This window comes from Cupressus sempervirens, chromosome 9 (assembly GCF_028749045.1).
Source record: "Cupressus sempervirens isolate cs-2001-9-10 chromosome 9, ASM2874904v1, whole genome shotgun sequence".
NCBI classification, from domain to species: domain Eukaryota; kingdom Viridiplantae; phylum Streptophyta; class Pinopsida; order Cupressales; family Cupressaceae; genus Cupressus; species Cupressus sempervirens.
Window position 1 is genome coordinate 551,102,251 of NC_143126.1, and position 12,902 is coordinate 551,115,152.

General features: G+C 34.0%; 1 protein-coding gene across 1 annotated transcript in view; it reads left to right on the forward strand.

The window, feature by feature from the left end:
- The first annotated feature begins 294 nt into the window (after positions 1-294).
- LOC149539830 (thymidine kinase a-like) overlaps positions 295-12,902 on the forward strand; it is a 68,907-nt gene continuing 56,299 nt past the window's right edge. The window contains exon 1 of the mRNA XM_089801016.1: positions 295-1,088. Within this exon, the coding sequence (XP_089657142.1) occupies positions 667-1,088 (422 nt within the window). The 5' untranslated portion in view covers positions 295-666. The remainder of the gene's footprint in view (positions 1,089-12,902) is intronic.

Here is a 12,902-nt window from a genome sequence, read left to right on the forward strand (position 1 = left end):
TTAGACAAATAACATCATTCTTACAATATATTAATATGTATAAATATTGTTATATTTATTTAATATAGACAATTTGAAGTTTTTGTCATTTTATAACAAAAAAAAGGTTTAAGTGATAACATTGAGGTGATCTTCTATAAGCTTGTTGACTAAATATAAAACTTTATATGTACAATCTACTTACTACAATTAAAAATATATATTTAATCAAATTTTTTAAAAGTTTATATTATATAAATTTTCATTTATGCTTTCTGATAAAAAAAACCTAGTGGCGTATAAAAAACCTATTGGCGTATCCCTTGCAACTTTTTTTTTGGGTTGCTAAGTGCTAATTTTTTAATTTCAAATTGTATTGAATTTGTAATGCAATTTTTTTTAGCAGGAACTCCGCTGCCCTGCAGCAGTCTTGTTCCAATTGGGAGGAGTGCAGGCAACTGCCGGTTGAGCTGGTGGCGTATTTTTGTAGAATTTATTCTCCTCTCCCCGTTTGTGCCTTCAGACGTCACCACTTTCCTGCAACTCTACTCGAGTGAAGCAGGAGCAGCACAGCAGGCCGCAGGACACATATAAATGAGGGGCTTTGATGGGGTAGAGTGATTGAAGGCAACAGAAGACAGTCCATTCTCTTTACTTCAAGCTGTGGAACACAAGGTAGCATCAAATATGGTGGTAGCGATTTCGAACGCCGTCCAGTTATGTCCTCTGCAGGCATCATGGAATTCTCTCAAAGCGTCCACCCAATTTATGCCCATTTTTTCATCGACGTGTTTCAGGGTCAAAGTCCCTCTGAGCCGGCTTGTCCCTACCCTTTCTTTTGTGGAACATGAGGAATATTCGTTTCATCGTATGCGCTTTTGTGTTCGCGCGGGAAACGATTTGAATAAGAAGTTGATGCGAGAAGGAGGAGGAATAGAGGAGAAGGACGAGAAGCTGCAAGACGTGCTCGTAGACAAGCGGCAAATCCAGGCGCTGGACAATATGGGCTCCGCTGCACCAGGAGAACTTCATCTCATTGTTGGGCCCATGTTTGCCGGCAAGACTACTGCCCTTATTCATAGAATGCGAACGGAAATTCAGATGGGCAGGTATGGCAATTTAGGTTCTTCTGTTTCTTTTGGGTTCAAACTGTAAAAGGTAGAGTTATTGTTTGTTCTTGCTTCTGCTGCTTTATGATGCTATGTTTTGCTCTGTTCTATTTCACTCTTTTCAACATTCCAATAGTTGGGTATCTGAAGTCTATGTAAAGGTTAAATGTTGTATCTAGGTTTTTAAGTTCACCGAGCTAGATACCCATTTGGCAAATAAGATCTCAACAAGATTGTTCTCTAGCTATCTTACACATCACATATTGTCTAAATTTTGTATTTGTGGATTTGACCTCACGACTAAGTTAATTTGAAGATGCCAATTCCCTTATTAGTGGAGTTAATTTGAAGTTACCAATTCACTTATAAGTGGAGTGCATTACAGACAATTAACGAAGGTTCATGGGTCATTAGGTTAGTTATGATAGAATCGTGATACGGTGGGTTCATGCCTTGTTTCATTTTATATACTCAATTTTGGCAGTGTATTTATCACGTAATTTCTTCTCGGACCACTGATAAATGTTGGATCAGCATCTGTCAGCGCCTTTGGAGGCATTCCTATCTAGTCCATGAAATGCCAATATCTTTTCTCCTCCAGTGTCTAAGACACAGAAACTTCGAGAATTATAAGTGCAGGTATCTCCCTACATCCGATTGAGTCCACAACCCTTTGATGTAGATTACGAATTACAAAGTTCATTAGCACATTGTATGTTAGATGCTATATTATTTTATTTTGATTGCACTTAGTATAAGTTCATTTACATTGGGCTTGTAAACAAGATCAGACGCCTGATCTTAGTCATTTATATTGAATTTGATGTATTGGCCTAGTCCTAATAGTTATGGTAAATCCTTTGTTGTGCTTGTATGATTGCAATCTACTTTGCTAGAACTTCTCTTTGCCAATCAGCAGCACGGAACAGTTGGAGATTTTCCATCTCTACTCAACTCGGTTCTTACCTTAGTTTAAAAATTTGTACTCAAAAGACACTTCGTACTACTACTACTACAATGGGTCAACAAAAGCTGCCAGTAAATTAAAGCACAATAAACTTTTTTTGGGAAGAAGTTTCTGCAAGCAACCAACTAGCTTCTTTAGCTACGTAAAACATTATTTCACGAATGTTGAAAACTTAAAAACTGTAAATGTTAAAATACTTTCTAAAAATAAAACATAATTTTACAGTTACACATGACAAAAAAATAATAAATCGCATACAACATGACACACCACAACTTAAAGCGAGTCAAATGTATAATCACAGTTACAGGGATAAAGGTTTTATGTCTTATAAGGTATTATTGGATGTTCATACAAAAAATCCGTTAATTAAATTGTGTGCTTGAGCCTCACAAAGCTTTTGCAGGTCTTGCCAAAATTGCGAACTTGGCAAGAAAGTTTAGGCAGAAATTTATGCTGCATCTTATTTTGATAAGGATGTAGAGACTCACACAGTCTGATAGCTATGTTTTGCAAGTCACAGAAGAATAAATGTTGTAAGATTCTTGTCTCAGGTTTCAATAAATAATCAAATATGAAAGTTCCTTCCTATAATTGTTCTGTAGTCCACAGTAAGTCACTTTTGGGCCAGGGTAGCGCTGGGGTAGGTGATCCAGAAGATTTTGCCCCTCTTTAAGACTTTCGTTTACTGTTTAAGCCTCAACACTTGTAAGATTTATTTTTATTGTTAGAGCCTTTCTCTTTGCCAATTGTGTGCTCCCCATCTCAAAGACTTCTGAGTTTTCCATTACTATGCATCTACCTTATTGGTGCATGGAATCCAAGGCTGGAAGTGGATGCTCTTTGGGTGCCCTGTGGATGCGCGCAGTAAGCGCTTCTTGGGCACTCTTGATTGATCAACATTGAATCATGAACTAAGTTTTGATTTTGTAATTCAAGTTGTATTGGAATCTTGAACCTGAGTAATTTGCTAATTTAGTAATTAGTTATTGAACTTATTTCAATTTATATATTTGTGTTTGTGAAGTTTGAAGTTGAACTATCAAATATGAAATATCTTGAATCTTGATCAATGGTGAAGTATCATACTATGGAATGATTTATTTTTGTATATTTCATGCATTTCTTTGCATGCAAATGTATATGTATATGGATACGCATCCAAACACATCCAAAATCCCCCCAAAAAAATTGTGCATCCGCATACCTGATTCTCGCATTCGCATCTGATCAGCAACTTAGCTATGCATACAAGGACTGCCATTTGAAGGAGGTGCCTTTTATTCTTGACTAGAAGTTGATGATCTTCCAATGCTTCGTTTGGGTTGATTATTGAAAGGCTTATGGAACTTATTGGAGATTCATACGATCATCACATTTATATAGTTTTGATTTCTGTCATGAAATAGTTTCATGGAAAGGCTTATGGAACTTATTGCGGATTCATACCTTCATCACATTTATTTAGTTTTGATTTCTGTAATGAAATAGTTTCCACATAACTGAGTTATTACTCTGTTCTCCAATTAAAGGTTTCCATCTGTTTGCAATGTGCAAGAAGTTATTGTTACAAAAGATATTTGCCAAAGCACAAGATTATATGCACTTGCAGGTGACTATCCTCATTGTTCAAAAGTTTCTTTTTAAGTGGTAGTCTTGGATAACATGTATCACAATATATTTAATGGTATGCAGAATTTTACAAGCTATAATAAGTTGTTTGTTCTTAATTGTACAACAAATTCTTAAAGTGGCCCAACAAGGTAGCATGTATGCTTTTCTTCTTACATTGAGGCACCAGCCCCAAGGATTGTCATATACAAGTTACACATAAAAGCTACATGTCATGTCCCCATTGAGATCATTGAATTACAAAACAGATTGCAGCACTAATAAGTAAATCCTAGGCATTGAAATATAAAATATTAGAAAATAATAATTTTCCATGTGAGAGGCGGACCAAGGATAGAAAAAATTAATTATCAGCAATTCAAAAATGGGGGCAATTCAAGAAAGTATAATTATGAAATAGACAATGAAATAAACAATAATATACATTCAAAGTGGGGTCGACCTAGATGCAAAGACTGAAAGAGTATAATTATTAGCATTTTATCACAAGGGGAAACCAACTAGTTAAAGGGATATACATTAATTTAAAAAACTAAAAGGGCTAACTGGTAATCATTTAAAAGTACTAAAGGCGGTGATTAGTGTTAGAGCATGCATATTTGTTGCATTGTGCACATTGTTGCATTCCATATTCATGCACATGTTAGCACATGCATTGGTTAGTTTAAAAACCCTTAGTGGAGCTTTAGTTGACCTAATTTAGTTTAGTTGAGCTTTAGTTTACTTTTTAACTTATTTCTAATATAGGGTTTTTTGTTTTTTATAAAGACAATTCATTATTCGTTGTAAATACAATATCTTTTTTTGTGCAATCAATACGAAATTCTTAGGTTGTGTTGAGCAAATTATCTTGTTTGGTTCTCCTTCTTGTTATGCCCCGCTGGGGAACCTAAAAGAAATTAACCTAAAGGTTCACTAAGTTTAAACAAACATTTTTTTTTTGAAAGATTAAAACAAGAGATAACATAGCGGAAGCAATAACTCACATACATACAACCAATCCATAAACATGTTACATCTCTTAAGGATTCCATGGCATTGAATCACATACATAAGTTTCATTAATACTAAATCTGATACATAAAAAATCCACATCATAGAATAATGACAAGTACGAATCCAATTAAATAATATACCATTACATAAGATGCCACTTGGCATAACTAGAATGCATAATCATCCGCTGTGCAAGTCACAAGGTAGGAAAAACTCAAAGAATATACATCATGAATAAATACAACATCTCATAAGATCTCCAGATAATCAAGTACAGTTGAACATAATATAACCATCCAATAGAAACACAAGATCAGAATGAAAGTCCTTGCACAAGTACATCCAACAACGACATCTAGCCGTTGAATCTCAATGGTATAAGAAACACTGCCACCCGACCTCGTGGAACCTAAATGGCTCACTCCCACCATGTTGAGGAGAGAATCTCAAGTCCCATACGGATATCAATCTCAAAAGTCATAACTAACATCTAGGTCAAGGAAAACCTAATAGCAATCTATCTCAAAGGTACCAAGACACAAGTAACATCTAAACCCAGAGGCAACAAAGACACATAGGAAATCTACTATGTAAGTGGGCAAGTGTCATCGCATGAGTCAACTCTAAGGTCACCCTGGTAGCCTCTTTGGACTCCGCTCCCCTAGTGACTCTATGCGGCATCAGTATCCTTTTGTATAGACAAGGCATACTAATGAGGCAAGGTTGCAACCAAGCATCCTCTCTACTCCCATCCTAGCCTGTACTAGCACTTGAGGCATGGGCTAGGAAAAACCACTAACTCTTTTTAATTCATTTTAAACCCATTTAATAAAATGTTATTAAAACAACCTACAATGGGTTACCCAGGCAACCTCTTTAGGGATCCAACCTCCATTGCAAGCCACTTCCCAACATACATAATGAAAACTTACCCTAAGTTCAAAATAACAAAAAGTCTCATAAGGTTGCAATGACCGCATCAGTTCTATACAAGTAACTAGGAAGCACCAAAAGATCACTGATCAAAACTCATAGATTGCACCTAGAAAATCACCATATAACCACTGGTCCATAATTCAGAAATCAAAATATATAACCATGACATCTCATATAACATCATAAAACATTGAATCCCAGGCCTCTGGCAAACATCCAAAAATTGGTCAACATACTAAGTTAACCCCAAATCCCAACATAAAGTAAAACATATATTACAACAAGTGTAGTTTCATAATTTGTTTGGTTTTGAAAACATAAGATTTTGATTTAAGAAAGGGCTCAAGTTTTTGATTTCAAGTATCATATTTGCTAAGGTTCTTGAGTCCACAAGAATCTCAAAAGACTCAACAATTCATAAAAAATCATCTAAATTATTAAAAAAAACATATTTTTCTTTTATATAAAAATGAATCACCCGTTTTAATAAAATCCAACATCATTAAAAAAATTCTTCAATTTAAAAAAAATTGGATTATAAAACAACTTAATGATAACTATCAACTAAGTATGTTTAATAAATATTATTAAAATTAAATAATAAATTATTAAATTATTAATAAAATAATATTAATTAATTTATTAATAACAATAATATAATACAAATTATTAATAATATTTAAATTAATTATATTAATTAATAAAAAACTATATAAAAAATAAAATAAAATTATATAATTAAAAAAACCCCATGTCAATACGTTTAAGGCCCATCGGCCACTGTGAACAGCAACCTTGGTTGTCGTAGCAACTACGATTGCTATTGACAGCCTTCGCAGCCAAGTTGCAATGCAGCATGGGGATAGGGGAGGTAATGGCCCCCGATTCCCCTTTCAATTATTACTTTAAATTTTTTTTTTTTAATAGATAAAAAATGTGAAACAAAAATCACAGCCCCCCCCATACGCATAAAAGAAATGATTTTTCTGGTATTGTAAAATTCCCATTTCAATATATATTATAAATATTAGCATAGTAATTTATGTACTGTGGTAGTTTTATATAAGATATATATTTTTCAAAACAAAATTCAGTATAAATCTGACAGGGAAACAATTGTAAACTTATCAAATTTGTAAATTTAATTGTGGTATTCTTTTCCAAACCCCATCCTGAATTCATGATTTTTCTAAAACAATCTACGCATGAATAACAAGATTCTCAAACAAGGGTTTCCAATTTGATTTCATTCATAGACGTTTTCAAAAAGCAAAGAATAGTAAATTTTAACAAGGGTTTCAACAAAAAATTTATCAAAACAGATCCATACCAACATGGAGAAGACAGAGAAATTTCAAAGGGGAATTACTGTGTAAATCTCAATAAGATCCTACCTCAATCTGATGATAACCAAACGAATGCTCGGAGCTTGCAAGAATTCACGTCCTCTTGAAAACTCTCTTTTTCGAAATTTGCTCCTCCAAATCTATCTGTGGAGAAATGAGCTCTAATTTCTTAATAAAGAGCTTTCTCCTTTTAGTGTTTCGGTTTTACAATCACGTAAACCCTTTTCTTTATTATTTTAATTTCATATGCAAACTTTTGCATGTTTAATTAAAATAAACTTTATACTCTCTCTCTCTCTCTCTCCCTCCCCCCGCCCCTCCCCCCCCTTTTATTGAATCATAAGACATCTTTAAAATAATATATTTATTAATTTAACTAATAACAATATCTAGAGTTTATTATTAAAATGAAACTCCTAAATAAATTATTATTAAATTAAATAAATATAATTACGCCAATATTTGGAACTTTAATTAAATCTTTTAAATTTAATTCTTCTATCTAATTAATTTCTCAATTAATTAAATATAATTAAAAATTGATTTCTCTTTATAACATCTTTGTTAAATTAAATCATTTAATAATCTTTTTATTTGATTTAATAATAACTAAAAATCACAATAGACCCACAAATCTAAATAAGAAAGCCCATAATAAAGACAGAGTGCTAAATCAAACTCAAGGGTCAAAATCTCGAATTCTTGTCACTTGACGAATTCAGAAGGGTAAATATCTCAGATACTTGTCCTATTTTTTAGGACAATTGGCTTAGGGTTAGCATGTGCACTCAAGAACTATCTCCCCTCTTTACCATTGAGATACTGTGATAGGGCACGCTCATCCTGGCAATTCAGGGAAGTTGATGCCTGGTACTTGCAATCTACATAAAAGCCGAGCATGTACATATACATATAAATCTAAATTAAACAGGCAATGGCAGGGAGTGGTGCATCGTGTAGATCCCAACTAGTAGGTGACTACGACTCCATCAACCACATCAGAAATGTCAAACATACATATACACCATACACATGCAAGTATGGCATAAGTAACTATAGAAAACTGCATATAAATCATCCATCTAACTATCATCATGAGATAACTAAAATCACTATATGAACATACGAAGCATCATCATCGAAAGAATAATCAAATGAACACATGAAATAACCGAGTATCAAGTAGCTCATCAAATATATAATTGAGTATGAAATAACATCCAATCAAATCCGGTAACCAAGTACCGCTAATCATAAAACATAACCATAAAGCTCGCCTAAAAGTATTCAGCAATATAACATGAAAAATAAACTAGGGGTAGGCATTACGCTTCTAATTGGCGGTGTGCTTGCAAATGATTCTTAGCTTGTGGTTGAAATCATCAACTCCTACATGGTATTAGAGCAAATCTGCTAAGTCTCTTGTCCATATTCCCAAGCGACCCAGCCTGAGAGATTCTCCTATGCACATTGGGATCAAACGAAGGTTGTCATTGCGTTCACATGATCCAAAACCTACAAATTGGTTACGTTGTGTCAAAGTTTTAGAAGTTGAAGTCTTCGGTCAATTTGGTTGAGGGCACACAAATTGAGGCAAATTCCGAGGGTCAGCGAAAAATCTAGGTATTGTGGAGTGAAATGGACCTCACCATCATCCTCAAAATGCCTCAACTCTAAAGATGCTTGTGCAAAAGCTAAATTCGTACACTATAGAATTTTGGGTGAATTGTTTTTACGGTCATGTCCTTGTACAAAAATCAGTATGACCATACATTTTGATACATAGTCGTATAACTTTGTACAAGCAGGGCAAAAAAATTAAACATGCCTACAATTTTTTTGGACAGCTTTTTTTTGAAACCAAATTTGAAAAAACCTTTTTTTGGCAGTGTCATATTGGGCACTTGTGCATGTTTACCCTTGTATGGTAGGGAAATAGGGTTCACTAGCATATGCATGCAAATTAGGAAACTAGGCATGTCTCTGCTTTTATTACATTCTGAATACAAAGCCACCAAGAGATATGTATGAATGACTAATTTTTTTAAGAGAATCAATTCAATATCATAGGTTTAGGGCTTCTATTCTATTGTTGCGTATAAGTGATGATTAGAGTGATTAGAAGAGATCTAGATCTAAACAAATGACATTGACTAATCTAGAAAGTGTAAACTTCAAAACATGTAAAGAAATGAAAGCAAAATTATGTGGTGCACCTCTAACTAATAATCCGAGCCAATATAGGAAGGTCTATGTTGTCTTGGGTGTTTTGGACCTGCTAGGTGAGTTTCTAACATTGGAACCTAAATTTGGGACCCTTTGAGCCTTTATCTGCAAGTTGCCAAAATTAAGCTGATTCCAAGAAGACAAAATCGCCCTAGGAATAGTGTCCTGGTTCTATAATGCACCTGTCCAAGACTAGGGTGTCCCAAGCATCCTCGTCCAAATTTTTGGTGTTAGATTAAGGGAGAAAGTCATTTTTGTCTTCTGATTGCTTTTTCTCCCCTGGTTCAATTGAAAGCCTGTAATTGGGCGTGGATCTACACACAAGAAGAAGAAAAATGATGTTTGTGGTTGTATAAGATAAGATAAATTTATTAATATCCAACCCTAGTCAATCCCTTCACCAATTTCATGAAGAACAAATGCATAAGTAGGATGGATCAATTTTCTCTTATCTGAAAATCTATCCTTAAGATAAGTAGGGGTTTGCCTTAGTCAAACCTCAGGTTGGGACTAAACCCTAAATTGTTGATGCATTGAAATAGAAATCTGAATTGAAATGCTTGAATGTAAATGTTTGACTTGAAATAATTATACCTCCAACTGATGGTGCAAGGCTCTTAGGATAAGTCCTTCATATGTTAATGCACTAACATGATAAAACACCATGAAATAAAACAATAATTGAAGATGGCTTGAAGTAATTTGTTCCTTTTTGAATCAAATCTGTCCTTGAACTGATGTCTTGTTTAGATGAGAACAAGATGCAAATGGGATGTTTAAATGAATTAATGAGGGGGCCTTGTATAAGGATCTCAAAGTGCAATCACCTTTTGCTGGTATAGAAAAAAATATATTCATATTGATAGTAGTTTTGGACAGGGCAAGACTGCTTTATTGTGATCCTAAAACTTTAGAAAAAAGCCTTGGGCCCAGGTTGTGTCAGCCTACATAGTTTAGGACTATGCTGCCTACTTGCTGACAAACTTTGTTAGAAGTGTTTTTGTTCTGAGGCTTCATATTGTTTTTGTGTTTTCAATTTTTTTTGTTTTTTGAAACTATTGAAATAACAATTTACGAATTTAAAAAATAATTACACAAATTGTGCATAAGGTATCTTAATTCGCTAAACAACTAATTGCAGATATTTACAATGATGAATTCATTTATCTATAATTTATTAAATGCAAACTATAAGGAACATGGACTCCAAACACATGTATTGAAATAATAACACTTGAGTTTAAAAAATAATTACACAAACTGTGCATAAGGTATCTTAATTCACTAAACAACTAATTGCAGATATTTACAATGATGAATTCATTTATCTATAATTTATTAAATGCAAACTACAAGGAACATGGACACCAAACACACGTAGCTGGAAAGACAATTTGAAATGCATCTCTCTGGTGGACGAATTGATTTGATGTCGAGACTTGGTTTCACAAAATTAAGGTGTCAGTTGTTCAAAATGTGCCTTCAAAAACCTAATGTCACCCTTTTTGATATTATAATGGCCTGAAGAAGACTTGCGGCCACTCTATAAACTCAAATGTTGAACCTTATATGGGTTGTTATCTGCATAGATTGAAGCCTTGTGCCCTTGCAATCAATTCTGAAATGAAATGGACTTCTAATAACCAATTTCTGCTAACAATCGAATCAATCTTTGCCTCTGGATAAGACCAATGCCTAACACAATTCAGTGGACATTTAACTATCTCAAAGTGATGAAAAAATTACTATAGTTGCCAATTCTCTAAGTCTGAAATTGCAAACCGTTATCACAATTCCCTTCACCAAATTCACCAAAAGAAAATGCATAAGTAGGATGTATTACTTTTTTTTGCCTTGGCTTTTATAATTCTCCAACAAACATCGATCTTGTATCTTCACAATTACACATCACATTACTCAAAAATTTACTTAGCTTTTGAAACTATCTTCTTTTGTTGCAACTCAAATTATAATATTCAATTATGACCCCTGCCAACTTAGGCGCTAAAGTCACTTTATAATATACGCAATAAATGCAATAGATGTTGCATATAATAAGCTTCAATTCGATTATTAATTAAGAATAACTCAACTAATAATTAATAATTAAATAAATCTCTTATTAATTCTCCACATTATCCACTTTAAAATCTAGACACTCACTGTTGGAGTTAGATCCCTGAGACCCTTGCCAAAAATAGCAATTGACTAAAAATGACTTACTATAAATAGTAAGCCCCTCAAAATGAGCCAAATGAAAGGATTTAGAGCTATGTTTCTAATCACCACAATACTGAAGGGAAGTAATGTCACCTCCGCAAAGGGTAGCGAAACAAATAGAGACCATCACATGATGCAGGAGCATCCTTGGGTTATAGGCAATTTCGCATTACCCAAAAATATTTCCTTTAGGTTTATTTGTTTATTGTTGATTTGGGCTTCTTGTTGTTTTAGTTTGCGATTGATCTAGTTGACTCGTTTTCTTATGCAATCCTTATGGCATGGTCTAGGCATCAATGGCTTCCTATGTCTAGCTTCACATGGTTTTCTAATGTTTCCAGATAAAGTTATCTTAAGATTGGTCTGGTACTATTTTGGCTTTTTTGTTCTAACAGTCAAGTAGGCGAGATGTGGCTTGTGATAGAGATTCAAAATATGTGATGTGTGTTGACACATTATTCTATGTTGTAATAAGTTTCATTGATCCTCTTGTATGTTCACATGACATCTACTCATTTGAGGAATATTCTTATGATTTGGGTCTTGACCTATATGTTGTAAGACATTTCTTTTGTCTTGGGATTTAATGATCAGATAGGCTAACACGTGGCTGATGATCTTGTATATAAGTAGTTTAGAGTGTCTTGTTTAAGGTAGTGCAAGGTAGAGCCTAAAAGTGCAAGCTATGGCACTAAGTGTGCAAAAGTCATAGATTGTTGAAGGTAGTTTAGAAGCAATTGGAAGATTAGGTTTATAGTTTTGACGGATGATTAGTTGTGAACTTGCTAGTAGTTGTTTAATGACAATGGCAATGTAATAATTGCATTTGCAAGGCAACTTGATGATAATCTAGTGATATTCTTCCATATTATGTTCATGCTTGTTAAGTTTGTGTATTTCTGCTGTTTCTTACTCTAGCTACAAGGTTAGATATCTACCTTGGAGATTCTCTGATCTTGGCTGTGTCATCAAACCACCACATTAGCCAATGAGGGTCACAATGATGGGCTAACAACATCAACAACTCGCACTAGCTAAATAGGGGACATTTCATACATAGTCTAGGACTATCTTGCCTACTCACCAACAATTTGACTAAAATTGGCCATTTCTAGGGATGCGAGATAATAGGGCCTATAAGCTCAAAAAATAATTGGTGTGAAGAAATATGATGTCTTGATGGGGGAAAATGTGTCCAAAAGTTTTAAATGAGGGATGAATTAAAATTAAATAAACTGAAGGGTGCACCTATAGTTAAGGGCCCAAATAGTAGTGTTGATTTAACACAGTCGAAGAGGACACACTATTAATTTAAATTCATAAAGGTCATAGCTTGCATAGAGGAATGAGAAATACTCCATGAGTGCTAGGAGAGTGTGAAATTGGACACCCTAATTAAAGGTGTACAATTTACAATACTACAAGGATGATGTCATCTCTATTCCATAGGCCAACCAAAAGAACATTCTACATAATATTTTGTTGAAGACT